We start from the raw sequence: 27,723 nt of genomic DNA, 5'->3' as shown, positions 1-27,723 counted from the left end.
TACAAAAATGTGCAGCTACTTAAAGTACATTTCCAGGCTGAAATTGGTGAAAACCTGTGATTTATTAAAAATAATCTTTCGGAAACATAATCCAAAATTCTTCAATGTTTCATAAAATTGGAGGATGTGGCAACACTGCCAACTAGCGAAAGCCGCACTAAAAAGAATCCGCAAATATTTTTTTCGTTATTCTGCATGAAGGCAGTCCTTACATCATCAGTGCGAAAGTGATAAAAGCCGATGTCACGTTTCAAGCTATCAGTATTTCATATTAGATGCTGAAGGGAAAGGTTGTTTCTTTTCATTTCGAAATATTTATCTGAAGTAAGTAGCGTGCGGCTAGAAGAGATGGCAAACCTTTTTTTGCAGCTGACTAATTGTTCCATTTTGCATGTTATTTTTGTTAAACCAAAAGCCCTTAGTTAGTTTAGTACTTTTCATTCCATGTTTGTGGATCCCACAAATAGTCCTTTTCAGGATTCCACCAATGGACCCTAAATATAGAACATTTCAGAGATAATGATAATTAAACCACCATTAAAACTTTTTTAAAACTTGAATCTGTCACACTACAGGTTATCGATTTTAATTTAAAAATTCAACAATTATCTCTAGTGAAGAATAGCATGCCTGTGTGTAGTTCTGAAACAGTCGATGGCATTAAGGGGTTTTAATTTGGCCACGGATAATATTGCTTGCTCATAAAACTGGCAGCATTTTTAATGTCATCGTGGTCGTGTCTTATACACAACCCTTAAATTTTTTATTCAGTGTGAATAGGCGCTCGTCGAGTTAGAGGTGGCTGAACCATCCAGTGGCAGATCCAGAAGGAGGGTCTTGGGGGTCCGGACCCTCCCCGAAAATTTTTAACTTATTGAGAAATTTAAAAAAAAGTTTCCATTCTAAATTCATTTATAAAGTTCAAAATCATTCCAAACCAGATTCGATAACCAGAACCGATTTTAATTGAATGAGGATATTACATATTACGTATTGTACAATGAACATTTCAAAGTCGAAATTTTGGACCCCCTCCGAAAATTTTTTCTGGATCCGCTCCTGCCAACCATCGGTTGTAATTGGTGCCATGATAGTTATTTCTCGACAAACATATGATTACGGGTGAAAAGCCAACTGTCAAAATTCTCTTTGAAAAGAAATTCCGGACAAACCGTTACTGACTAAACCTAGGGGCAGATCACATGCATTTAATTACCATTTTTGCATCAACTTTGCACTCCGTCGCAGAAAAGTTTGTTTAACAAACGTCCTACGCTGATTCACTTTGTTCGACGTTTTGTTGAATGTAGGGCTAGTTTTTTGTAGGGTTTTGACGTCTTACACGCAACGCAAAATACATTGCACGCAACGCAAAATTTCTATTTTGATGGAAAGAAATGCATTTAATTTACACTGATGGAATATATTCGTAAATCGCTAGTAATTAGTTTCGTACGGAATGTTTTCATAATATATACGAATTTTTCGTGCATATTATAAAACGTTCGTAGTTCTATTGAAACACTTTTATTTTTTATTATGAGTTTTTCGTGAAAATCACGAAACGACTTTCGTTGGCTTGTTACGAAACTGCTTCGTTCGGTAAACGAATTGTTCGCTGATATATACGAATATCTTTAAAATGTTTACGAGCACCATTCGTCAAACCGTCAACGTCAAAAGAGCTTCAATAGAGGTAGAATATGGAATCATTGTTGCTATACGTCAGATAATTGTTGATCATCACGACGGTCTCGGTCTGACTATTCAGTAGCCGTATCTGTGTCTGCCGGTTTCAGGAAGATTTTCTGAACCTCTTTTGCTTCCAGTTAATCCAGAAACTGGAGCAGTACGGATTCAGTTGAGCCATCGCGAACGCTCATTGGTTTTGTATGAATAAGTTTGAGTTTTTCTCTGCCGGCGCAATGTCAAAATAATATGCTATTAAATACGAAAAAATCTGTTAAATGAACGAAATGAATTCGTGCGACCAACGAGATTGTTCGTAATATACACACACATTTTTTAAAATAAACAAAACATTTCATTTAATTCACGAAAAATAATGTCATTTTCGATGACGTCATTCGTGCAATGTACACTAAATAAGTAAATTTTACGAAAACCTTCGTTCATCAAGCGGCCATTTCTAGATACCACAATAAAATCGAGTTTGCCTATTTCTTTAATTGAAAAAAATCGGTGTTGTCAAACATCGATCCCAAAAGATCGAATGAAAAAATGAGACGATGATAAATACGAAAACTTTTCTAAGATGAACGAAAAGAATTCGTGTGACCAACGAAGTCGTTCGTAATATACTCAAACATTTACTAAAATAAACGAATCGTTTCGTTTCATTCACGAAAAATAATGTCGTTATCAACGATAACATTCGTTCCATGTACACTAGATAATTCTTTACACAACAATCTTTCTAGTCCTCAATAGAGATGAGCAGGTTGAAATAAAATCGATTTGGCCAGATCGATCCTTTAGTTAGTTAAAAAATCGTTGTTCATTCTGTTAAAAGATTGAATGATTGTTGTTCTCGATCTTAAAAGATTGAATGAAAAAGGTATGCGAAAAAATACGAAAACTTTTCTAAGATGAACGAAGTGAATTCGTGCGACCAACGAAATCGTTCGTAATATACATAAACGTTTATTAAAATAAACGAAACATTTCGTTTCATTCACCAAAATAAGGTTGTTATCGACGATAATATTCGTGCAATGTACACTAAATAAGTAAAATTTACGAAAACTTTCGTTCATCAAGCATCCATTTCTTCGTATCACATTAAAATTGATTTGGTCACATCGATTTTCTTAAATTAAAAAAAAAATCGATGTTGTCAAACATCGATCCCAAAAGATCGACTGAAAACAATAAGAGGCTAATAAATACGAAAAATTTTCTAAGATAAACGAAATGAATTCGTGCGGCCATCGAACCATCGAAATCGTTCATCATTTATTGAAATAAACGAATCATTTCGTTTCATTCAAGAAACATTCTAGCAATGTACACCAAATATGTAAAATTAACGGAAACTTTCGTTCATCAAGCGGCCATTACTTCACACCACAATCTTTCTAGTCCTCAATAGAGGAAAATAGGTTGAAATAAAATCGATTTTGCTAGATCGATCCTTTTAGTTAGTTGAAAATCGTTGTTGTCAAACATCGATCCTAAAATATCGATTGAAAAAATAATATCCTAATACATACGAAAACTTTCCTAAGATGAACGAAATAAATTCGCGTGAGCAATGAAATCGCTCGTAATATACATAAACGTTTATTAAAATAAACGAAACATTTCGTTTCATTCACGAAAAATGATGTCATCAACGATAACATTCGTGCAATGCAAACTAAATAAGTAAAATTTACGAAAACTTTCGTTCATCAAGCGGTCATTTCTTCGTACTACAATAAAATCGATTCGGCCACATCGATTTTTTTAAATTAAAAAAAAATCGATGTTGTCAAACATCGATCCCAAAAGATCGACTGAAACTTTTCTAAAATAAACGAAATGAATTGGTGCGACCAACGAAATGGTTCGTAATATACACAAACGCGTATTAAAATAAACAAAACATTTCGTTTCATTCACGAAAAATAATGTTGTTATCAACGATAACATTCGTGCAGTGTATATTAAATGTGTAAAATTTACGAAAGCTTTCGTTCACCAAGCGTCCATTCTTGTTCATGAAATGAACGAAACCTGCTATTTACAATGCACGAAAATACTTCGTTGCAGAAAACGACAAATGAATTCGTGCATTGCATGATCGATTTCATTATATTTACGAATTTATATTATCAATGTAGCTGATTTTTAAAAATGCATCGCAAGTGATCTGCCCCTAGGGCTAAACACAGGTCATAACAGTTAATGGAAGAGAAAACTTTTGTCTTTTGTTTACTGCCAACATCTGTGATTGGCGAGTAACGGTTTGTCCGGAAATTCCTTTCAAAGAGAATTTTAGCTTTTAAGCCGTAATCATATGCTTGTCGATATTTTAAACTTTGATTAAAAATTGGTTAAAATATTTCAATTTTAATTGAAAATGAACTGTGAATGTCATTCTAATACCATGATACCTATAGACAGGGGGAGAACAGTTATATTCATTTCGAGTGAATTTTCACAAGTTTGGAATAAATATCAATTATCAATGAAGGTCTGCGAATTAAAATTATACGCGTTTTTTCCGTGAGGTTTAAATAAAAAGTAAACAAAAATCAAACAGAAATTTGAACTTTGACAGAATGATCATTTTATATTCACAAGTGTTATATTTCATATTTTTGTTTGCACTGTGGCAGACAGAGAATATAAATATACTTCTGTAATGCATCAAAGCAAATTGGAACGATTTTATTTGCAAACAAAATTTCTACGATTTTCTGAATAAAATAATAAGTACACAATTTTCCTTCAAACAAAATTATGACGGAATTTTATATATGTTTAATTAAGTCTAGAGTTAATTAACATTTTAATCTGGCGTATTCCAAGTTTATGTTGTATTATTTTTTGATTCGCGGCTCAAGTCATATTTTGGAAAAGAAGATAAGGTAGATATATGTACCGATGGTTCAGAACTATTGATGCATATGCCACAAATCGAAATAAATGTATTGATCACCGTTGTGTTCGCAATAAATTTAAAAAAAAATTATCTAGATGTTTTATGGGATTTTATTCTTATTGCACATGTTTAAAATCAATTATTTAATTTTAGGTTAGGGTATTTGTGGAGCTAATTTCTATGCCGTTAACATTCTGATTCAATTTGTTAACCACGAGTGTAAGAATACATAAAATATTGCATTTTACGATCTATATCCAATAATCTTTTATTTGGATCTATCCTTCAAAAACAATAATTTTCTTCCGTTATTTACTTTCTTTGATGTGAGATACGATAGATATATGGGCAATAATCCGTGAAAATATGTTATTGATTTATATTAATTAAATGGCGATAAGCAAAAAGAAAAGAATCAAAACAATTCTTATTGCAGTTCTTTTTCTAATTCACAAAAACAACTTTGATCTGAATTGCGATTCGAATCGATTCAATTTATCCAAACGTGCTCTACTGCAACCCTTTTATGTGCAATTGGAATCAAGCGTGTAGAGAGAAGAAACCCAGTAAAGTTCAGCCGGAAATGAACTGGAATTCTGGCTGGTTCCAGTTTGTACATGTGCTCCAGTGACACAACCTGGAGCCGGAATACGAACTGGAACCAGCCAGAATTCCAGTTCATTTCCGGCTGAGCTTAACTGGGAAAGAACAAAGAAATCGAAAATGTGGGCACGCGGTAAAATTTTTTACCCATTTTATGTATTCAAATTGCCCATTTTCGGAAGTTATTCGAGCTGTCAAAAAATGGGTATTTTTTATTCTAACAATGAGTGCTTTTTATCCATTTCACAACTACTCGATGAGGTAACGTCAATGGATATATTAATCTTAATAATGAGTGAAAAATCTTTAAGAATTATTTTAAGCGAGTTATCCTGCAAACTAAGGTTCGTAGCGGAACCTGCAAATTGTCGGCCTGCATCTGAGTCCGTGGCGGAAACGGAACATTCCGACAATGCTCATAAAACAACGGCTGTTTAGACTACTGAGGATGTTGAAAATATGCGCCAGTTCGGCATTTTTAGAGCAGCCAAAAGATCCAGCCATCAAAAATATATCCAGTTGGCGGTTTTATTTTGTTAAGTAGTTAAGGAGACAATAATGTGAATTGAATGTTATTTTATGATTTTTTTTGTAAATTCAGAATTAATTCTATTGACAGTATTTTTCATTCTGGCGCGAATTTCATGAATAGGTATTTTTTAAGCATTTTGTTGAAACAGTTCTGCGAAAAATAATGGGTAAAACATACCCAGGTTGACGTACATGATCTGTATTCATTTATGGGTACGAGCTCTTTACCCAGTTAATGGGTTATTCCACTTTTATTGAAAATGCGTAGTTTTCTACGCATGAATGGGTACTTTATTTTATCAGCGTAGTTCGATAGTGCTTGTTTTTTATACCTGATAAACTGTCTTATTTATTGCAATCAAAGGGACCCTTATTTATCCAGAAGAAAGCCGAAGAGAGTATTGAAAATAGCGAAATGTATGCAAGAGAAGCATGACAAATTTTTGCATATTTTTGGCTTCTTCCGGTAACATGATGCTGCCATTTCCATTGCTGCGTTCTGATCAGTAATACACGGCAATGTTAAAACTGTTCAATGAGCCTCATCAGAAACCGACACTAACACATTGTCGGAATAGATTAGCGCCGGCTTGACGCAAATCCCTTAAAACTAAAACACACTATGTGTTTCAACCAAACGACTGATCAAACGTGATGTCCCATTCGAGCAGAAGTTCTGTTTATGCCGATGAGACACAGACAAGTTTCGGCTTCACTTGTGTCTCATCGGCATAAACAGAACTTCTGCTCGAATGGGACATCACGTTTGATCAGTCGTTTGGTTGAAACACATAGTGTGTTTTAGTTTTAAGGGATTTACGTCAAGCCGGCGCTAATCTATTCCGACAATGTGTTAGTGTCGGTTTCTGATGAGGCGAAGCCGAAACGCAACATAGTATGAAATAAGGATTTGTGCCCTCCTGTACAAAGACTGGTTTTTACCAACAAATGTTCACCCTAGTGAGAAATTTTGGTTTTACCAAATGTTCCTCCTTAGGGTGAAATATAGCATAGTGCTTTCGCATAGGCCTGCTAAGCCAAGACAAGTTTCGGCTTCACTTGTGTCTCATCGGCATAAACAGAACTTCTGCTCGAATGGGACATCACGTTTGATCAGTCGTTTGGTTGAAACACATAGTGTGTTTTAGTTTTAAGGGATTTGCGTCAAGCCGGCGCTAATCTATTGCGACAATGTGTTAGTGTCGGTTTCTGATGAGGCGAAGCCGAAACGCAACATAGTATGAAATAAGGATTTGTGCCCTCCTGTACAAAGACTGGTTTTTACCAACAAATTTTCACCCTAGTGAGAAATTTTGGTTTTACCAAATTTTCCTCCTTAGGGTGAAATATAGCATAGTGTTCAATGAGGTTAATTGAAAATTCACTGCTTATGCCATTCAATAGTCTGATATATTTATTTTTTTAAAACAATTTGTAATCATCGATTTAGCTTAAACAAAGTAACATTTGAATTGTTTAAAATCCATAATTGTGTGCGGTTTTTAGAAAAAAATCCCAATATTTTTTTAACATGGCATTGATATTAGAAATGTCTTACTCCACTATCTAGATGTCATTCTATAATCAAAAATATCTCCTATGTAACCCCGCTATTACTAGATGGATTTTAATCATTTATACACCAGACAATTCAGAAACGCTATTTCAGGTAGGCGCCAATTAGAAGCATCAAACACGAAAAGGTATAAGTAGTGGTGCCGCGTGTCTGTTTGAAGCAGTTGTTGCTCTTATGCTAAACGAGCAACATCATGACTATAGCGGATGCCGGATGCTACAATAAGCGGTAGATGCTATGAATTTTCGGGCCTGTTATATATATATATATATATATATATATATATATATATATATATATATATATATATATATATATATATATATATATATATATATATATATATATATATATATATATATATATATATATATATATATATATATATATATATATATATATATATATATATATATATATATATATATATATATATATATATATATATATATATATATATATATATGGGGTCGAGGGCTTCCTTAGTGCCAACTGCGGTGCGTCCCAATATGCGTTGAACCCCGATGGCGCGTTGCAGAGAGCAGGAACGGGACGGTAGTAGCTTACAGCGAGAGTCAGACGGTGAGCTAGAAGGGTAAATCGGCTCAACCGTGGTATCGATACAATTTGTATGATACTTGCCGAGAAAAGTGGCTTGTAAGACCCCTTCTCCATTCACACATACAAGACCGGGACAACTACAGAAACCTTGGCGGCAAGGGCTCGACCGTGGCGGGGGGACCGAGGGCTCCCATAGTACAAACTGCGTTGCGTCCCAGTATGCGATCAGCATCGACACTCCTTCACAATGGCGGTGTAGCTTGGTATAGTGACAATGCCAATCGTTGCGGAGTCCTCTGCAGGACCATTGATGGCGACCATGTGTCAGGGTTAAGAGCTGCCTCACGGTACTTTGGGTGAACTCCAACTTTGAATGATATGAAGTTCAAAGTACTGTCGTCTATGCCTTTTTAACAAGCGGAATAACCTTTATCTCCTCGTTACAATTTAGTCCTTCTTTGGGCATTTTTTCGACAGTCTCCTTGCTAATGCTGGGATGAAAGCAGGAAAGATACAGCCAGAGCAACGGTGCGGGAGGTTGAACCGTAACAAGGTGGATATTATCGACTAGCTTTCGACCGGCAACAAGAATATTGCTCGGATCAGGGCCATCATCGCGACGACGTTTTTGAGGTGGTTGAGAGATACCGGAGTTTGGCAGGACTGGAGTAGCTGTTGAAACTTTTCTAGCGAGGCGCGCAATTTGCTGGTTATTTTTGGATACCATGAAAGTTTTGGTGATTGAGTCACAGAAGTTCACTTGATTGCGTTCTTCGCAGGTTTTTTCACACCACAAAAACAAATAGGAGATACTTTTAAACTGCACAATAACAACGGTAAAACAAAATTCTCATTCGTTAATTCAATAAACAACGATAAAAACTTCACAAATCTCGTTGAAAATTAAAAATAGTTCGAGCGATTGATGTAAACAACTAATCGGTAAGAATACACTGAACCAAAAAATTGTTGCAATGTTTGTTAACTCTCCAAAAAATCGACATCTACAATGGTTGACTCAATGTATATAACATTAAATATTAACAAACTCCATTAAAATGAAATGAAAAATGTAATGAAGAATAAAATTAATCTCTCATTGGTCATATCGATAAAGCTCAACTTTCTGAATGTAAATTATCAGATTTGTATTTTTTTTTACGACCATGTAAACAGGTTCACGCTTGACCGATTTCAACCACCGATTTCAACCACAGGTATCTTCAATAGATAATCCAGAAAATACAGATGAAAAGATTTTTTAGGATAAAAATTCAGATTTCCCTTTGGCAACCCTGCTACTGACGAAGTTTTATTGCGTGATACAAGATGACGAAACCTACGCCAAGGTAAACTTTATACAGGTAGCCGGACAGGAACGCTATACGTCGACTGGAAGAGGAAAGGTGTTAGAGATTTTTAAACACGATAGGCTATCAGAGTTCGCAAAGAAATATCTCATGTGGCAAGCCATTTGTGCCTATGACTTAAAGGGCTACATTAACTTCCCAACCGGAACCAGGAGGTCCTGGATAAACACCTGTTTTCCTTTCCTCAAGCTATACAATTCAGTATTATTTCTTCAAAAGGACTAAAGAAATTTTTGTAAACAAATTTATTTCGCTTATTACTCGGATGCCGAGTTGAATTTCATGGAAAATACACATTAATCAGCATCTTTACCCTTCGTAGAATCAATTTCAAATGTTTTCATATGAGACACGATCCAACAAATTTCAAGCTAACGGTCACTCAAGGTTAAACGTTTAATCCCAACTTTCTGTGAAAGGGGTACCCGAAACATATTTTAGCTATGGTGCCATGACGCCATGAAGTTCTAGCTACATTGGTTGTCACGTACACGTGGTGCGATTTGATGTAAGTAATATTGCATCCACTGAAATAGTGGATGGTCCTGACAAGCACTACACACAGGATTGAACGAGCAGTCAGCTGAGCAGCATCGGTAAGCAATTTCAGAACACAAACGTACATATACCTAACACACAAAGAACGAAAAAACTACTTATAGCAAATATCTGTGTATGACACACATAAAATGAGTCAGTCATCGTGCCCGACAGAAAATCGATTGTTGAATAAAACACTGGAGCATTCGGATGTTGCGAGAGTACTGTTTTAGTTTCCGGCAGGTGTAGTTTTCAGAATAGACAGAAATGAGGCAGCGGAGTGAGTTATGTAGTAGCTCCATCACTGACGCAGCGTCAGTCCCCATTCGAAAAGTTTTCATCAATGTCAGAGAACCGTGCGGGAAAGGCAAAACAGCCCATGGATATACGTAGGTAGATTATTTTTCAACCGGGCCTTGATACTGCTTCAGTGAAGAAGGAGTAATCTGTTTGGATCTTTTGTCTTTATCAAGCCACTAGTTCCAACAAGAGAATATTGGCAGTATAAACAATAGCATGAGTAACGAGGTTAAATTCATAGGTGGCACCCATGCTCGCCACTCAGAGTCAAATTTGAGACTTTGCCAACGAAATGGATATTATTGCTTCGAGGCAGAGCTACAATTTGTATAACAATTTTTTTTGTCTCATAAAGCTAATGAATACCTTTCACTACGTGATACTGACAGGTCAAACAAACTGGTAATTTTACGTTGTTTCCGAACCAACAAAAGAACAGGTCAAATCGTTCAGATAAACATCAGGAAAATAGGTTCCCTCCGAGCAGCAGCGTTCCCCCCCTCGCCCAGTTCACCAGAAAGTTAAACCAAACTGGGCCTGGAACTGTCAACAAAAACGTCCCGAAAGTAAATTTTCATGCCCGCGGCAAGGAATTCATTTTCATTCGCCACAAAGAACAGAGAACTCAACAGCACTCGGTTTGGTTCGGAAGGTGAAAGTTTATTTTCCATTTGCTTAGGTAAAAGTTTTCCCTTTCCTTTGGATGATTTTTAATTTCGAATCAAAGAAGTAACTGTTTTGGAATTTGATTTCTATTTGAAAGTGTTCCAAATGAACCTAACCTCTAATCAGTGATTTTTTGTGTGCCACAATTTCTAGCACGTCTGTGCTAATATACAACTTAATAAATTTGATTATATATTTTTGAAAGTAATTCCATATTGGCGAGACTTTAGCCATATCGTCACTGTTGTTTGCTATCTTACAACAAGCACTATTTAGCACATTTCGAGAAAAACAATTTTTACAGTTTGAGATTTTATATCTTGAAACTTATAAATGGTGAAAACAATTTCTGAAAAGACATCAGATGATTCTATCTATTCTGTGTTAATCTCTCAAATATCGCGAAAATTGGCTGCCTATATTAATTTCATTAATTCATTAATAATGGAAACAAAAGTGGCACTCACAGGTGTCATACGTGTGTATTGATGACAAAATTTATATGACGTGTCCTAATAACTATAAATGGAAAATTTTCTATGCAAATAAAGCAACGATTTGGTTTAAAAAGACCATTGCCACTGCCATTGCACCTTACATCAACTCACCTTTGTATCACAGATGTAGACACCCTTTGATCTAACACTTGGTATACATACCAAACCTGTCGACCCCAACGAACGAGTCCGCAGGGTTATTGGCAATGACAGGTACCGACGTCAGCGACTGACAAAACAGAAATCAAACCCGTTTGAAAAGTTCTAGTTATCTAATATCTTACATCTAAATCTAAAAATTGGGCTAAAGTATTTATCTAAGAAAAAAGTAAAGCTAAGTTTGCTTATGAGTTGGTGAATTTGTTCAACATATTAAGTATTTAGTTAAGCTAATAAGAAATTTACATAACAGCGTCGATTTGGCCTACGCAATCTGTTGACGAGTTATCTAAAGTCAATCCATAAGTTGATAGATATTGGTAAGAAACGTTTACAAACTAAATTATATCTTTAAAGAATAATTAAAATACTTGTGGTGCCCAAGTCCGGCACTGGGAAAATACCTTGTAGAGTATGCAGAGTACGGGCCTGGTGGGATGAACTGTCAGTGTGGTTTAGATATGCGAGAAATAAATACCGGAAATTATTCGTCAAGAATCGTTGCATAATCAATTGATTGGAGATCCGAATCATCCGACACGGGAATACAACATTTGGTGACGAGGATGATCTCATCTTTAGTACGGAAAAAAGGTAAGAAAATATAATATATGTTAAAACCAAACGGAAAGAGTTTCTATGATAAAATTGAGGTTAAGTAGTTGTCTTAACTTCAAGAGAAACTAAGTGCTAACTGGCGTGATCCAAGCGATACTATCAAAGGGTAGTAGCTATCGAAAGGATAGCGATAAGACTAAGTCACCTGCGAGTGGCAGCTGCAAGCCAGCGAGTTCAAAGCCATTTGAAAAGGGCAGCTAGATAAAGCGAAACTATCTACCAGAAGGTAGAGGCTCCGAAGAGCCGGGAAGCAAAACATTGAAAGTTGATCGATTGTAACGTGTGGTACGATGGAGAAATGGGACATCCCCCAGTTCAAGTATAAGTCATTGCCGAGGAACGCCATTCGTGATGAATGGGTGAAATATAAGCGAAATTTTGGTTATATTATATCGGCTACGAATGAAACAGACAAAATGCGCATGCGGAATATTTTGCTGGCAAAGGGTGGCCCAGAGCTCCAAGAGGTATTTGCGTCCAGACCAGGTGCTGATGTGACTGAGGATACCGAGAAAACAATCGATCCATACGCAGTCCCCATAGAAAAATTGGATGCGTACTTCTCACCAAAACAACATGATGCGTTCGAACGAAATAGGTTCTGGCTTCTGAAGCCGAATCCGGAGGAAACGCTGGAGAAATTCATGCTCCGCTGGCAGGACCAAGCAAATAAATGCAATTTCGGGAAATCAGCCGAAGAAAGCAGATCAATCAGCGTGATCGACAAAGTGATTCTTTTCGCACCAAGTGAGCTTAAGGAACAATTACTCCAACGTGATTCATTGTGTCTTGATGAAGTTACCAAAATTGTAACCACATATGAATCCGTAAAACAGCAGGTTTGATCAATGAGCATTCCTACAACAAGCTCTGAAAACTTCTCGACAGCATACGGAAATATCAACAGGATTCAGCAATCAAATGCAAAAGAATGCACGCGATGTGGTCGTAAAGGATATTTTGGTACTGACGTTTCCTGCCCTGCCAAAGGAAAAGAGTGTAACAAATGTAAACGGATTGGGCATTTTGCTACCCAATATCGCACCAATTTTGCATCAAAGCGGAAATATGATGGACCGTTTCGTAGTGGCAAACGCTTCCAAACTGATCGTATCAACAAAGTCGAGGTTCACAGAGGTGATGACCACAAAGAAGGCGTATGTTCGGACAATAATTTCATTTTCCGTATCAGTGACGGTGACGAACTACTCTGGTTGAAAGTAGGAGATGTGCTGCTGCAAGTTTTAGTTGACTCTGGATGCAAAAAAAACATAATCGATGAGAAAACGTGGAAATACCTTAAGGCTAACTGCGCTATAGTTTGGAATCAACAAAAGAAGTATGACGAGGTTTTCTTACCATACGGCGATCAAGCGAAGCCGTTAATGGTACTAGGCAAGTTTGAAACATTAGTACATATTGAAGACGCGGGTCGTACTTACGAGAAGGACGCCACATTCTACGTAGTAAAAGGTGGACAGCAATGTTTACTAGATCGGACAACTGCCACACATCTAGGAGTGTTGTTTGTGGGGTTACCAAGTACTTATGGAGTAGCAATGCTAGAAACCAGCACTAAACACCCGTTTCCCAAGATCAAAGGAGTCAAGGTTTGTATTCCCATCGATCTCTCGATCCCACCGATCTACCAACATCCCCGAAGACCACCAATTGCGCTTACGTCCAGAATAGAGGAGAAGTTGAATGCATTACTGGCGAATAACATCATTGAGCCTGTTGAAGGAGGATGCCAATGGGTGTCCCCGTTAGTTACTGTAGTGAAAGACAATGGGGATTTACGTTTGTCCGTGGATATGCGTAGGGCAAACGCTGCCATTCTAAGAAAGAGGCATTTGATGCCTACGATCGAGGATTTCCTTTCTAGATTTACCGGTGCAAAGTTTTTTAGCAGGCTAGACATACAAGAGGCTTTTCATAAAGTTGAATTGGAAGAAGCCAGTCGATACATAACTACGTTTATCACGCACATGGGTTTATTTCGATACAAGCTCATGTACGGAATAGTCATAGCACCGGATACAGCGTATTCTTGAACAGATACTCAGTCGCTGCGGTAAATTTGCTGTCAATTTCATCGACGATATTTTAATCTTTACTGAAACAATGGAAGAACACGAAGAAGCGCTGAAAGTTGTCCTTTCTACGCTTCTTCGTGTTCTTCCGTGGATACGGAGTGCAGCTGAACAAGGACAAATGTGTGTTCAAGGTTACGATGTTGGATTTTCTGGGTCACACAATCTCGTAAGAAGGCATTCAGCCTTCGGATAACAAAATCGATGCTTTGAAAAAATTTCGGGCACCAGCCAGTCAGGAAGAACTACGAAGCTTTCTTGGTCTTGGCCTACGTAGCTCAGGACGATTTCTATCTGATCTTGCGACCACTACTGCACCTTTGCGCACACTAACGCAAAGGAAATGATTGCTAATGTTAAGTTATTGCGATTCTTCGATAACTCTCTACGAACACGTGTCATTGCTAATGCTTCACACGTGGCACTCGGTGCCGTTCTGATACAATTTGAAGGTTCAACTGATGACGCCCCTCGCCCGATTGCATACTCGAGCAAAAGCCTTACACAAACTGAACGCAGATACTGTCAAACCGAGAAGGAAGCCCTCGCGTTGGTTTGGGCAGTCGAGCGTTTTTCTTGTTACCTGCTGGGTCGTACCTTCGAACTGGAAACGGATCACAAGCCGCTAGAAGCGATATTCAAACCAACGTCCAGACACTGTTCTAGAATCGAGCGATGGGTGCTTCGTTTGCAATCCTTTTCATTCACCGTAAAATATCGTAAAGGTTCCAGCAACATTGCTGATCCGTTGTCTCGACTAGTTGTTGACGATACCCCCGAAGAATTTGATGTCGGAAATAAGTTTATGGTGCTGGCGGTCATGGAATCCGCAGCAATCGATATTCAAGAGCTAGAGGAATCAATGGAAGCAGATTCAACACTAGCAGCAGTGAAGAAGTGTCTGCACACGGGATCCTGGAATGAATCGGAACTTAAATCGTACATACCATTTAGAGGCGAGCTAGGCATGGTAGGTGACCTTTCTTGTCCGTGGCGATAAACTTGTCATCCCGTTAAGACTGCGCTCCAGGATGATGGATTTGGCTCACGAAGGGCACCCTGGCGAATCTGTCATGAAGCGGCGTCTTAGGGATCGGGTTTGGTGGCCTGGTATGGATCGCGAGGTCACTAATCGAGTTGCGAAGGCTGCCGTCTAGTTTCTATGTCGAATAAGCCCGAACCGATGTCACGACAACCACTGCCATGTAAACCGTGGGTGGACGTCGCCATTGACTTCCTTGGACCAATGCCGAGCGGTGTGTACTTACAGGTTGTCATCGACTACTATAGTCGCTACAAAGAAGTACTGGTTATGCACAAAATTACGGCCAAGGAAACTGTTATTAGACTAAACACCATTTTCACTCATCTGGGTTACCCTAGAACGACACCGCTTGATAACGCGAAACAGTTGGTGGGTACTGAGATAGAAGAATACAGTCAAAATCACGGTATCCACTTAAACCACTCGACACCATACTGGCCCCAAGAGAACGGGTTGATGGAAAGGCAAAACTGGTCACTGCTCAAGCGACTTCAAATTAGCAATGCTCTTGGTAGAGATTGGCGTAAGGATTTACAAGAGTACTTGATGATGTACTACACCACACCGCATTCTACAACTGGACGCACACCCACGGAACTCCTGTACGGTAGAACCATGAGATTCAAAATCCTAGCTCTGCAGGATATTGAAACAACACCAACCACCTCTGATGTTGCAGACAGAGATCAAATGTTGAAAGAAAAGGGGAAAGAAAATGAGGACTCTCGTAGAAGAGCAAGGAAATCGTCAATTGATCTTGGAGACACTGTGTTAATGAAGAATCTGTTACCAGGCAATAAGCTCCAAACAACATTCGACCCCAAAGAATACAAGGTCTTTGATCGTTCGGGACCACGAGTAACGATTGAAGACCCCTTAAATGGAAGATCGTATGACCGAAACGTGGCACATTTGAAAAAAGTCATTGATACAATACAGGCAGACATTGAAGCTCCAGTGCACAATGAGGACTCTCAGCGAGCAGAGTTACAGGAAGCAGGAGACGACAATTCAGAGGAGGGTTTCGAAGGTTTCGATGAAGATGCATCATCAGTTACAGTATCATCACATCGGTCACCAACTAGAGAGCAACGAACCAGGAAACTGCCTTTGAAATATCATGATTATCAGTTATAAATTCTTAACTTGTTAAAAAGGGAGATGTGGTGCCCAAGTCCGGCACTGGGAAAATACCTTGTAGAGTATGCAGAGTACGGACCTGGTGAGATGAACTGTCAGTGTGGTTTAGATATGCGAGAAAAAAATAACGGAAATTATTGTTCAAGTATCGTTGCATAATCAATTGATTGGAGATCCGAATCATCCGACACGGCAATACAACAATACTTATCAACTATAGAAACTCCGCGCAGCTATATTTATGTGCCGCACTAATTGGCGCGGTATAATTTGATCTATTCACATCTATTCACGTAAGTTGATTCTCTATCATTATACATAACCTAAATTTACTTATACCTAATTACATCTATATTAAATCTAATTTAAATTCTTATTGTACGCCAACAGGAATATTATAATCTCTCTCTCTAAAACCTATACAACCGCCGTTTTACTCGAAATTATTTTATTGGAAATCGACCTTCGTATTGGTTGGCCATTGTACTGTCAACAAATTATAATATTCGTTTACCTACGAATAATCGCTGTCAAATCCAGCCATGTCGGGAAGAGGTCGGTCAAACAAAGGTAGCTATGTCGGTGGTGCTGATCGTGGTGAAGCAGCTGTTGTATGTCCAGCAAATGGTAGCGGGCGAGAGATGGTTACGGGTTCAACAGTCGAACCGGAGGCCTCGCACCTTGGCCGGTCTTGCAGAGTTTGCCGTTGAGAAGATAATGATGAAATGGTGGGTTGCGACAAATGTCTCAAATGGTTCCACTTCATCTGTGTTGGAGTCACGCAGGAAATCGAAAACATGTCTTGGAGCTGTCTGGGACCTGGGTTGTACAAACCCGAACCAGGTTCCAGAACCCAATTCGAATCTGGGACTATCTGGGGCAGATGCCAACACCATAGCAGCCAAACCGATTCCCAAACGAACGAGCCAATCCAAATCAGAAGCATCGCGCCAGCCTAAAGTAGATAATACGAGAAAAAATCGAGTAAAGGGAAAACTTTGCCTGCCCCTCCTGTACTTTCAGATCCAGATCCCTACAAAGCGCAGGGGCACAATACCAGTAAAGCGAAGTCGATAGTATCCCATGCGTCCAGCAGAACTTCGCAAGCACTTGCCAAGCTGAAGTGGCAAAAGTAGGAGGAGGAACGTACTCTAAATGCTAAGAAACTGGTGGAGGAACGTTTACTGAATGCCGAAGAAAGCGGAGCAGGAGCGAACGTATTTGGAGGAGAAATACAAATTGTTGGAAGAAATAGCCAGTGAAGCTAGATCGATTGCAAGTAGTGTCGTGAGTGCGATAAAAGAGTGGGTGGATGGCCAACAAGTTCCACCGGACACTGATTTCGTACCCCATGCTCATTCTAGTCGACACTCGCACCAGGAAAGCCAGAAAAGAAGTGTCCAATACAATCGTTCCAACACAGGTACGATCAATCATAGCAGCCATCGATCAGTATCGGAAGCCTCATGCTGATTTCGGTTTTAGAACAGAGTCGCCCTAGATTCGCTCTAATGTTTACAAAATCCATACAAAAGTGACAACTCAGAGCGAACCTAGAGCGACTCAATTCTAAAAACGAAATTACCATCAGTAGCGGTTCACCGAGAAATCCGACACCACGAAAATTCTCCAGTTGGCGACAAAGATCGCTGTCCGCTGACCAATACACAACTAGCGGCGTGGCATACTATTTCGAGGGATCTGCCCCTGTTTTCCGGTAGCCCCGAGGATTGGCCTATCATTCAGGCAACGTTCAATAGCAATACGGCTATGCCTACGTGCGGTTTCACAAACGACGAGAACGTTTTTCGGCTGCAGAGGAGCTTAAAAGGACGAGCTTTCGATGCGGTGAAGAGTCGTTTGGCGCATCCTTCTAACGTCCCTGGTGTGCTTAAAACCTTAAAAATGATGTTCGGGTAGCCGGAAGCAATTATTCACTCGCTCATCGAAAAAATCAGCGCTCTGCCAGCCATAAGGGAAGATAAGCTGGAGACACTTGTGGACTTTGCTGTCAGCGTGGACAACTTTTGTGCGACAGTGGACGCCTGCGGTCTGGAAGAATATCTGTACAACTCCTGCATCAGCTTGTCAATAAACTGCCCCCAACAATCAAGCTGAATTGGGCGCAATACCGGCACACTCTTCCGGTCGTCAACTTGGCGGCTTGCAGGAGCTGGATCTACACCCTGGCAGAAGCGGCAAGTACCGTGATAATTCCGAGCATCAAGCCGGGTCCGAGCGAGACTCGCAACACCACGAAGAAAGGAAACCATCGACACCCTGTTCCGCTACTTACCCGTATTACTACATGGAGAACATAGATCCGTGCGAACGCGTTTATCGATGATGGATCAGCTCTTACACTGCTTGATGAAGAACTGGCCGACGAACTCGAGCTGAAAGCAAATATTAATCCGCTGTATCTGCACTGGACCGGTGGGACACAGCGACAAGAAATGAATTCACGTGTCGTTGGACTAGAAATAGCTGGTATTCACGGTGGTGCTATTCCATCAACGACGCCCGCACAGTCAACGAACTAATGTTCCCGTTCCAGACGAAGGACATTGAGGAACTCTCGCAGGTCAACCCCTATCTGCTGGGACTACCGATTTCATCATACCAAGGCGTCCGACCATGAATTCTGATCGGACTTAAAGATTTGCACCTTAACATGATTCTCAACTATCGTAAATCGAGCCAACCGATTGCAGTAAAGACACGTCTGGGATGGACAGTACACTCCGTCTACCACATTAGTAATTGCGATTCGGATGAGACAGACGAAAATCTGCACAATGCGATGAAGGATCATTTCTCACTGAATAGTTTGGGTATCACGAAGCCGCATAAGGCACTCTTCCTCGTCGAGGACCAACAAGCCCTATCTCTTCAACGATCTCTGACCAGATTCACGGGACAACGCTACGAAACGGGCCTGCTATGGCGTTTGTGCAAACCGCGACTGCCGGACAGCCAAGCGATGGCCCTGCACCGGTTCCAATGTCTGGAAAAACGGATGCTCAAGGACAAAGCGCTCGCCGAAACTCTCACTCAAATAATAGCTGATCACTTAAGCAAAGGCTATATTCAGAAGCTGACAGAGGATGAGCTGCAGCAGTCGTACCACCGAACGTGGTATCTTTCAGTATTCCCGGTCGCGAACCCGAGCAAACCCGGTAAGGTACGAATGGTGTGGGACTCAGCAGCCAAGGTACACGGAGTCTCTCTCAATTCAGCACTGCTCAAGGGCCTCGACTTACTGTCTTCACTGTACACCGTGCTGATCCGATTTCATAAGAGCCCCATTGCTTTGACTGGTGACATCAGGAAGATGTTAAGGGAACCGGACCAGCACTGTCAACGCTTTTACTGGAGGGATGATACAGGTCAGCTTGTTGTTTACGTAATGAGAGTCATGACCTTTGGCGCATGTTGCTCCCCGAGCTGTGCCCAGTATGTGGTGAACCTGAATGCCGATCGCTTCGCACGGATATATCCAGCAGCCACGGAAGTCATTGAAAACAGCACTACGTAGACGACATGTTAGTGGGCGTCGAAACTGAAAAAAGGCGATCAGGCTTGCACAGGCTGTAGCATACGTGAACTCGCAGGGCGGTTTCGAAGTCCGCAATTGGGCCAGCTATTATCAAAGCGTCTTAAAGACCTTGCAGGAAACCAACATCACCGTCAAGAACTTGGACCTTTCGCCAGAAATTGACACGGAAAAAGTGCTTCGCATGTGGTGGCGTGCCGGAGCAGATGTTTTTACCTTCAAAGTCGGCTGGGGTCGCTACGACCGTGACCTATTAGAAGGCCATCGCCGGCCAACGAAGCGAGAAGTACTGCGAGTTCTGATGACAATATTCGACTGTCTTGGGTTCATCGCTCCGTTTCTCGCCTATTTGAAGATTCTGTTGCAAGAAGTCTGGCGTTCCGGTATTCAGTGGGATGATAAGGTTTGTAGTAGATAACAGTTACAGGTAATAAAATATCAATAATTGACCAGAAACATTTAGCAAAGTAGGAATATAAAATAAAATGGCTATACTTTGCCGGAAGCATTCTCGCTTAAGGGTATTGGTGAGAGGGAAAGATCGCAATAAACATCTTTAGGTCGACGGTAGCACGATGACGTGAAATCGTGGTAGAGAGATTTGTTTGAGATGTCCCGAAGTTGGAATTGAGAAGGAGCGACTAGGTTAAGAGCGCGTCTCGCGCGAATGCGGACGATAGAAAGCGAAAGCTGTGAGAGTTGAGTGTCTATCTCGATGCTATCGTACAGTTGGACGAGTGGAAAGTTTCTTTCGGCTACATACGTCTGTTCTGAGTTTCGTGGAATAGGTCGCTCGAATTGTTGCAAGACCGAACTTGGAATGAGAGCGTGGCTTGGTCCACGAAAAGAAGCGAAGGATCGTGGTCGCTGAGATTGGCATAGAGCGTTATTCTGTTGGCGAAATTTAGCACGAACGGACGTTTGCTGTTTTGCTTCGGATGAGAGTAATGGCTGCTTGGCGTCACGACAAGGTTGACGACAACATTTTCACAAAATGGCGAATCTGGCTGAGAGTACTGCCTCAACTCGAACAAGTCCAGATTCTACGATGCGCTCAGATTTCACTCATGATTACGAACAAGTTCAGTTCCACACATTCGTGGACGCGAGTGAGGACGCTATGGTCGCTGCCTGCTACTTACGCTTCGTCCAGAACGGAGTCATCCGATGCTCCCTCGTCGCCGCCAAAACACGAGACGCGCCACTAAGATACCATACGATCCCGAGACTAGCGTGCGAATCTGCAGTAATCGGCGTAAGACTTGCCCGCTCAATTTCAAAATTCTGGAAACGCCACTTTGTATAGATTTTTCGTATTAGCAATGTGTCATACCCAACTCAGATTACCCCAAAATGGCGTTCCTGATTCCTGATTCCTGATAATGGTTTGCAATAAAATACTTAGTGAAGCTTGTTTAAAACACAATTTTCGGCACAAAAAATGATCGCCATATCTCCGAGTGTACGCGACAAAAAATCTGAACAACGCGTTCCAAAAAAAAAACTGAGTAAATAATTCAATTACCTACGATTTATTTATGAAACCAAAGCACTTCATGATGCAGTACAGTGTCTGTGTCAGGGGGGCTGAAATGCTACCTAGCCCACGATAGCCGTATTGACACTCGCGATACCACCTACCTCGATGGAAATACGGGGATTGGCAAAAGAAAAAGCTGAATAACAAGTAGAGAAAGATGGAGTTAAACGCACCGCCGGAGCAAAATGCATCCCTTGCTTATATCGAAAATTGCTGAAAATTTCTAAAAGCGTAACACCAACCAGAAGTCCGTCGTAGTAAACATACACTGTAAACGTTTGATAACCGTATTTCAATAGACGCCGAAGAAATAAACAAACAAAAATACAATAACGTGCTTTTCTCGTGTAATTATTGCGGTTCGTGCAATAGGGGTCTTCAGCTGACATATTTTTTCGAACTATATATGAAAAATCTATTAAATAATTCGCTATTTACTATATTTATATCTTTGCTCCATCGAGGGCAAAATGCCCTCTCTTTGATCTAAAACAGAAATATCGTTCTGCATAACCTAAGGCGATTTAATGTCAACCTTATGTGAAATACCGACCGAAAACAAACCCAGTGGCCTGTTTGCCGAGCATTCTGTCCCGTTGTTGCGATGTATTATGCCTTGTTTACCTCCGCACAGGCAGCGTTGCCAATGTTCCAGATTTATCTGGAATCTTCTAGATTTTTCTTAACTGAACAGACATTCGTTCAAGCCAGACATTTCTCCAGATTTTTTTAAATTTTGCCAGATTATTCCAGATATTCCGAATTTTACGTTACACCACAGTGAGGTTACCATTAGGCCAGATTTATCTGGAACAGCCAGAGTTTTTTAGCCTTCCAGCAAACAGTCAGATCTCTTATTCTATCAGATTTTTAAGTTATAGAAGATGTAACACACAAATTTTGGAAATCGTGGTAATATTCCATTAATACACGTTCTATGAATGTAAAAAATGTATGCCAAATTTCTATGACTTTGAGGTGGCTGGCAAGTGACAGATTTTGCCAGACATTTTTAGTTGAACTGCCAGATTCTCTTCGAAAAAAAAGTAGCATCCCTGCGCACAGGTACGTTTTAGCCCACCTTCGAAGAGTAATTTTTAATTATTTTGAAAATTGAATATTTTTCATGTTTTTGAATATTCTGCAAATCATTATGATTGCGATTGCAGAGGAAAATGTTGGCTAAAGTTCTATAGCTAAGTTGTGATCACGTTTCACCCCGTCTTCCCCTGTACATATTTATTCACCTACTCCGCACCGAGGGGATACTTTGGCAAAGAAAAATATTCTCTTGTTTTGATTTAATTGAAAAGCGAACAGCAGTTGGCGGAATGAATGGGCAGGGTTCGACGTACAGAAAGTTATTTTCCATTTCTCGAAACGACTGCAGCATATTGTTTTCGGCTGGGACGCTGGGATGAAGCTTTGAATGATATAGATAACGATAAAGGTATATAAAGTGCACCTTCTGGGCTACTCGAATATTTATGCGAAGAGTGTTCACAATCAGTTACAGATACTTTAAACGACAACTGTTTAAACATGTATGTGTGGGTAGGTAGGTGAATGTTTTCTCCCACGGACGATTTACAGGAAAAATAGAATTTCATATCCAAGATTCACCGATTTGGGTAGGTGTAAGCTCAATTGACTTTCCGATAACCCATTTTGTGTACAGAGCAAGGTACGTTCCAAGGGTATCAGTCCATCGGCTAACCACGCATTAATGCAGCAACTTGCTGTTCCTTACAGAATGTATGAGCCCGGCGCGTATAAAGTGTATTGTTTTGACTTTCATAAAGGGTTCAGTTTTTTTCAAAAGCGATTTTTTTTTATAACGGGCCCTCACAGTCACGTCACTTAGTGACTAGAAGAAAATTTCCTTCTAGTCACTAGGTGACGTGACTGTGAGAATAGGGCCCATCAACTTATTTTTCTTAGTTTTTCTAGAATTTTATCATGCATGAAATGTACGCTTGAACAAGATCTTAAAATTTTGGAATGTTTAATAAAAAATTACCTTTCGGTCAAGCAAACGTTTTGCTATTAACTGCCAAAAATTCATCTTTTAAGTCGAAGCTTACTTTTGGTGTAAATGTTTTAAATAAAATTCACTGTGGTGAGCAAACAGAGAAGATCCCTAAGGATCAGGTTTGTTATTTGCTCACACAATGTGCCACAAAGAGCGAAATACACCGATGAAAAATAGAGCCACACAAAAACACTGCGATGTGCAGAACGACCGCACAAAGAGAAACTTGAAAACAAAAAAGAGAAAGATCTGTGCACCAAGAGCTGCACAATTTCGTTTAAAGAGTCACCTCGAAGAGCCACTTTTTTGTGGCAAGTATGTAGGAAGGTGAATCAAACTACAATTCAGATAAAGTTTGACAGGAAGAACGTTTTTAAAACGTTTTTTGGTTGCATTCTCTACCTCCGTGCGCGGGGGACCAAGATTCACACTAAAGAGCCTCTTTATTTCTACTCTTTGAGAAGTGCAGCCAAGGAGTGGAATGCACGTATGGGAGCAACACACATCGGAGTGAAGAGGTTTAATAGGAAAAAGAAGAGCGGTGGTTCGCATGAAAAGTGCAAAGAGCGTTTTTTATTCTTCTCTTTTTTTTGCTCTGAGGTGCATTACATCCCTGCTAGGGACCCCATTTCATCCCAATAAAGTGACTATATGGTGCATTTTCTACACGAATGGCAAGCTGGATCCAAAGCTGGATTCGTCAAAATGGATGCTGGAGCCAATGTTATCATCACTTGCGAGCAATATCGAGACATGGTTGAGGACTGGTTCCCCAGAGTCTGGATCGTATTTGAGGGCCCGCGGTTTTACTTGGAAGATGGGCTGTGTGAAAATGTCCGGTATTCACAAAAGAGCAATGAAAATAGTGATTGTAATTTCTTTGTAATTATTCACTTTATTAAATAGTTATATGATGAAAGCGGAAAAAATGAAAGACATTTTAATTTAATAACTTGAGAATTCGAACTCCTATTGTGGATGTTATTTGATATTTGACTTTTGTTAAAACAAACTTTTTTATGGGAGTTGTCTCCTTTATGTACAATATCAAAAAAGCCGAGTTTTTATTGTTTGAATCGAAGGAATACGCGCAATACAGCGCCAAACAGGATTGCAAGCGCACGGACGTATTCGTCCTCTTCTGCGTTCGCTTCTTTGTTGGTGGTACCGCTTGTTGATTTGGTGACACTGAGCGCGATTTTTATTGAGTGATTATTTGTTCCTGTCAGATCCGTAAATATTAGTTTTGAAGCTTTTTGTGGTTTGCCATACGATCTACTGTTTACGATTATAGTAGGCGGACTTTTTAAAGCTACTTCTGTGCAATGTTTTCCGTGGTGCAGTGTCTTTTTACAGAATTTGCGCATAGCAATCTGCCATGTGTGCATAGCCAGTGTTGTCTGCATAGGCGGCTCCAGCTGGCTGACAAAGGAGGGGCACGCCTTTCTGACAAAATATTATTTATAGACCATTTAAAAAATAAATACATTTAGAAACATCGTGTTTTAGAATAATTTCTTAAAACAGTTGATATTTAGGGATTGGCGACTAGTGAATCAAACACCATCCTTGAATGAAATAACTATTTATTATAATTCATTTAGTCGATACGGTGACTTAACGAAGCCGAGGGTCTTTTATATATTTACAAAATGTAACTAAAAACAAAACCTAATATTATTGAATGTTCGTCGGATTTAGTACGTGCTATGCTTACTATAGCTTCATTTGCGACGGGGAAACACTTGTCTTGTCGCCTGCTGCATCATGAGGTTCATTTACTTTTCTCTTTATATTTCTCTTATGGAAAATCTGTTCGCCAGCGGTTCAGGAGAACTGGTTCTTCAAATAGAAAGAGTGAACGGGAGTTCCTATCCAAAGCACAGTAGTAATTATTTAATTTGCTTAGAAATGAATTGGCCAGTTCGCCTGGAGCAGATCGCCAAATTCAAGGGATTAATTTTAAGGCGAACGAATGACAATGAGCTGGCCTACCGTTCGGTAGGCAAACGCTCAAAGAGAGTTTTCGCTCCAAAATTATACTGCATATGTCTTCCGGCCTTTCCAGATCTGACTTTCGACAATCATTCGCTATGTACAATTAAAAATTCAACTGAACGGGAAAATGGTTCATGTGATCTAGTTCTTTTTACAGAACTATTCTGTCCATCTCTAATCGGTAATGCCGCGTTCGTGCTCACGATCAGATTTTTTCGTTGCCTTTTGCACTTACAGGTCACAAAAGCCGCGCTGAAGGCGCTGGCTGTTGATGTTGGGGTGCTTGATGCTGTGTTTTCAGTTGAACAGTTGCCACAAATTTGGCAACCTGGTGATTGTAGTTGGATTGATTTGCCACAGATGTGTTGGCAAATGGTTGTGATGTATTCACCTGACTATCTTCCGCTTAAAATTTTTACATTATGTCCCGTTTTAATTACAGTACTTGCACATAGGAATCTGCCCATCATGGATGCATAGCGTGGCTTGTTCAATTATAGTTCCGTTGTGTTTGAATTGTATAGTCAAAAGTGGATAGATCTTTGTACCCGCCCTCTTACCGCAGCCATATTCAGGAAAAAGTTTCTTCAAGTATCAGGTGAAACGGATTCAACATCTCCAAATTATGACGTGTATTTTTTATTTGGTTTAAAGGGGTAAGCGTTGATAGCTCATATAACTGTGCCTCTAAACTGTCATATTTTAAGTTGTTCTGCATTGGATAAGCATTGTTGGATAGGTGAAGTAAGGTGACATTCATAAGCCTAAGCTTAATTTTCACATCTAGAAAATATTCAGAAATATGTTAATGTTTTTTTGTACTTTTACGCTCTGCGTTTTCCAAAAGAATTTTTTTTTTTCATTTTCTTGGGAAAACAATTAAATTGAGTACTTATTTTGTTATCATCGAAATATCTCAACAGTTTTTCAAATATTTGCTCTCACAGTGCACTGATAGCAGATCTGTTTAATGACAAAGAACAATTCCTTGCTCTCGATTTTGATCTTTTAGCCGTTCACAACATCAAGTTTAGTTTTCAATTTGTTATCAGATTCCACTCAAATACGCTCAATATCAAATATAAATTTCTGAATTTCCAAATAACAGTGTGTACACTGTACAGTTATGTTACTATATTGCTTCCGTGTATGAATCCTTATATACTGTTTAACTAATAAAAAGGGACAAGACCTATCTATTATTTGGCAAACAAATTCGAGTCACTTTAAATTAGTAGCCTTGGAATTCCATTGATTTTGGGCAGATTCCTCGTTCAACGGAATGCAGATACGCGAGAAATTAGAATTTTTGTACTCATCTCGCAAAGCTTTTAAAAGCCTTTTATTGTTTGTTTACACATTTGCTTGGCTATTTATTTCTCAGTTTTAAACTAACATGGTACCGAGTTATTCCTCATGTAGGAGGAGAAAACAAAAATAACTGTGAATAGTTGCTCGAAAAACCTCAAGCGTTACTCCGAAACTTAGATTATCCTGAAAGTACTGTGGCTCGAGTTATTAGAAGTACAAGGAAACCCTCACTACTGCCATCCATTCTTGTCAACTGTGGTTGAAGGTCATTCGGAAAATCAAACCTGATCTCGAAAATCGACGATGAAGTCTATGGAAATTACAAACAAAGCGGGGTTCAAACAAGGTTCCTGCTCACGGCAAGGTTTCTAGGAGATACAAGTTTGTTTTCGTGGGTAAGTTCACGAAAACAAAAGATTTGGCGAGGGATCTGTACCTTTCGTAAAAAAAGGGAGTGCTCCAATAAACGGGTTTTACGCTTCATTAATTTTTATGATGGTCCAGTTACGTGTCGACCAAATCTAGTCAGCTGCCATAACAGGACGGGCTACCAGGCCCATGCGCCGGAAATGCTCAAGGGAAGGTAGGGTTTTGATATTTTTAAGTTTCTTATAAAAGAAAGGTACGAAAGACCTACGGCTCCGTGAAGCTAACGCCTTCAGCTGTACCAAATAAACGAATTAAAAAACAAGAAAGGTACAGAAATTCTTGAACTCTGAAGATTATTTCCTAGCCATGGAGGGCCGAGTCTTGTGTACCAATCGATGCAGCTCAACAAAGTGAGTCAATGTATGTCATCAAGAAGGATTCTTCAACAAACATTGCTGCCCGCTAGCTTGTGGTAGTATCGAATTTTTACTGCAGTAGTTTGTAGTAGTTCAGCCTGCCAACTAAACCTAAACCTCTTGTTTACCCTAATCCGCATCCCCCGGATCCATCGTTAGGTGTTACTTCAGGATGGTTTGTGCTCCTGCTCTT

At 39.7% G+C, this 27,723-nt stretch overlaps 2 protein-coding genes across 2 annotated transcripts in view; one reads left to right on the top strand and one right to left on the bottom strand.

The window, feature by feature from the left end:
• Nucleotides 1–27,723, bottom strand: part of LOC131684765 (uncharacterized) — a 713,337-nt gene that overhangs the window by 668,147 nt on the left and 17,467 nt on the right. The window lies entirely within an intron of this gene.
• Nucleotides 12,321–14,084, top strand: LOC131680812 (uncharacterized). The gene is made up of 3 exons (XM_058961522.1): nt 12,321–12,869; nt 12,919–13,029; nt 13,092–14,084. Exons 1-3 carry the CDS (start codon nt 12,321–12,323, stop codon nt 14,082–14,084), a joined length of 1,653 nt encoding a protein of 550 aa, XP_058817505.1.

Source organism: Topomyia yanbarensis, chromosome 2, assembly GCF_030247195.1.
Source record: "Topomyia yanbarensis strain Yona2022 chromosome 2, ASM3024719v1, whole genome shotgun sequence".
In the NCBI taxonomy this organism is placed as follows: Eukaryota; Metazoa; Arthropoda; class Insecta; order Diptera; family Culicidae; genus Topomyia; species Topomyia yanbarensis.
The sequence above is the reverse complement of the archived record's forward strand: the minus strand, read 5'-3'. Positions and strand labels throughout refer to the sequence as shown.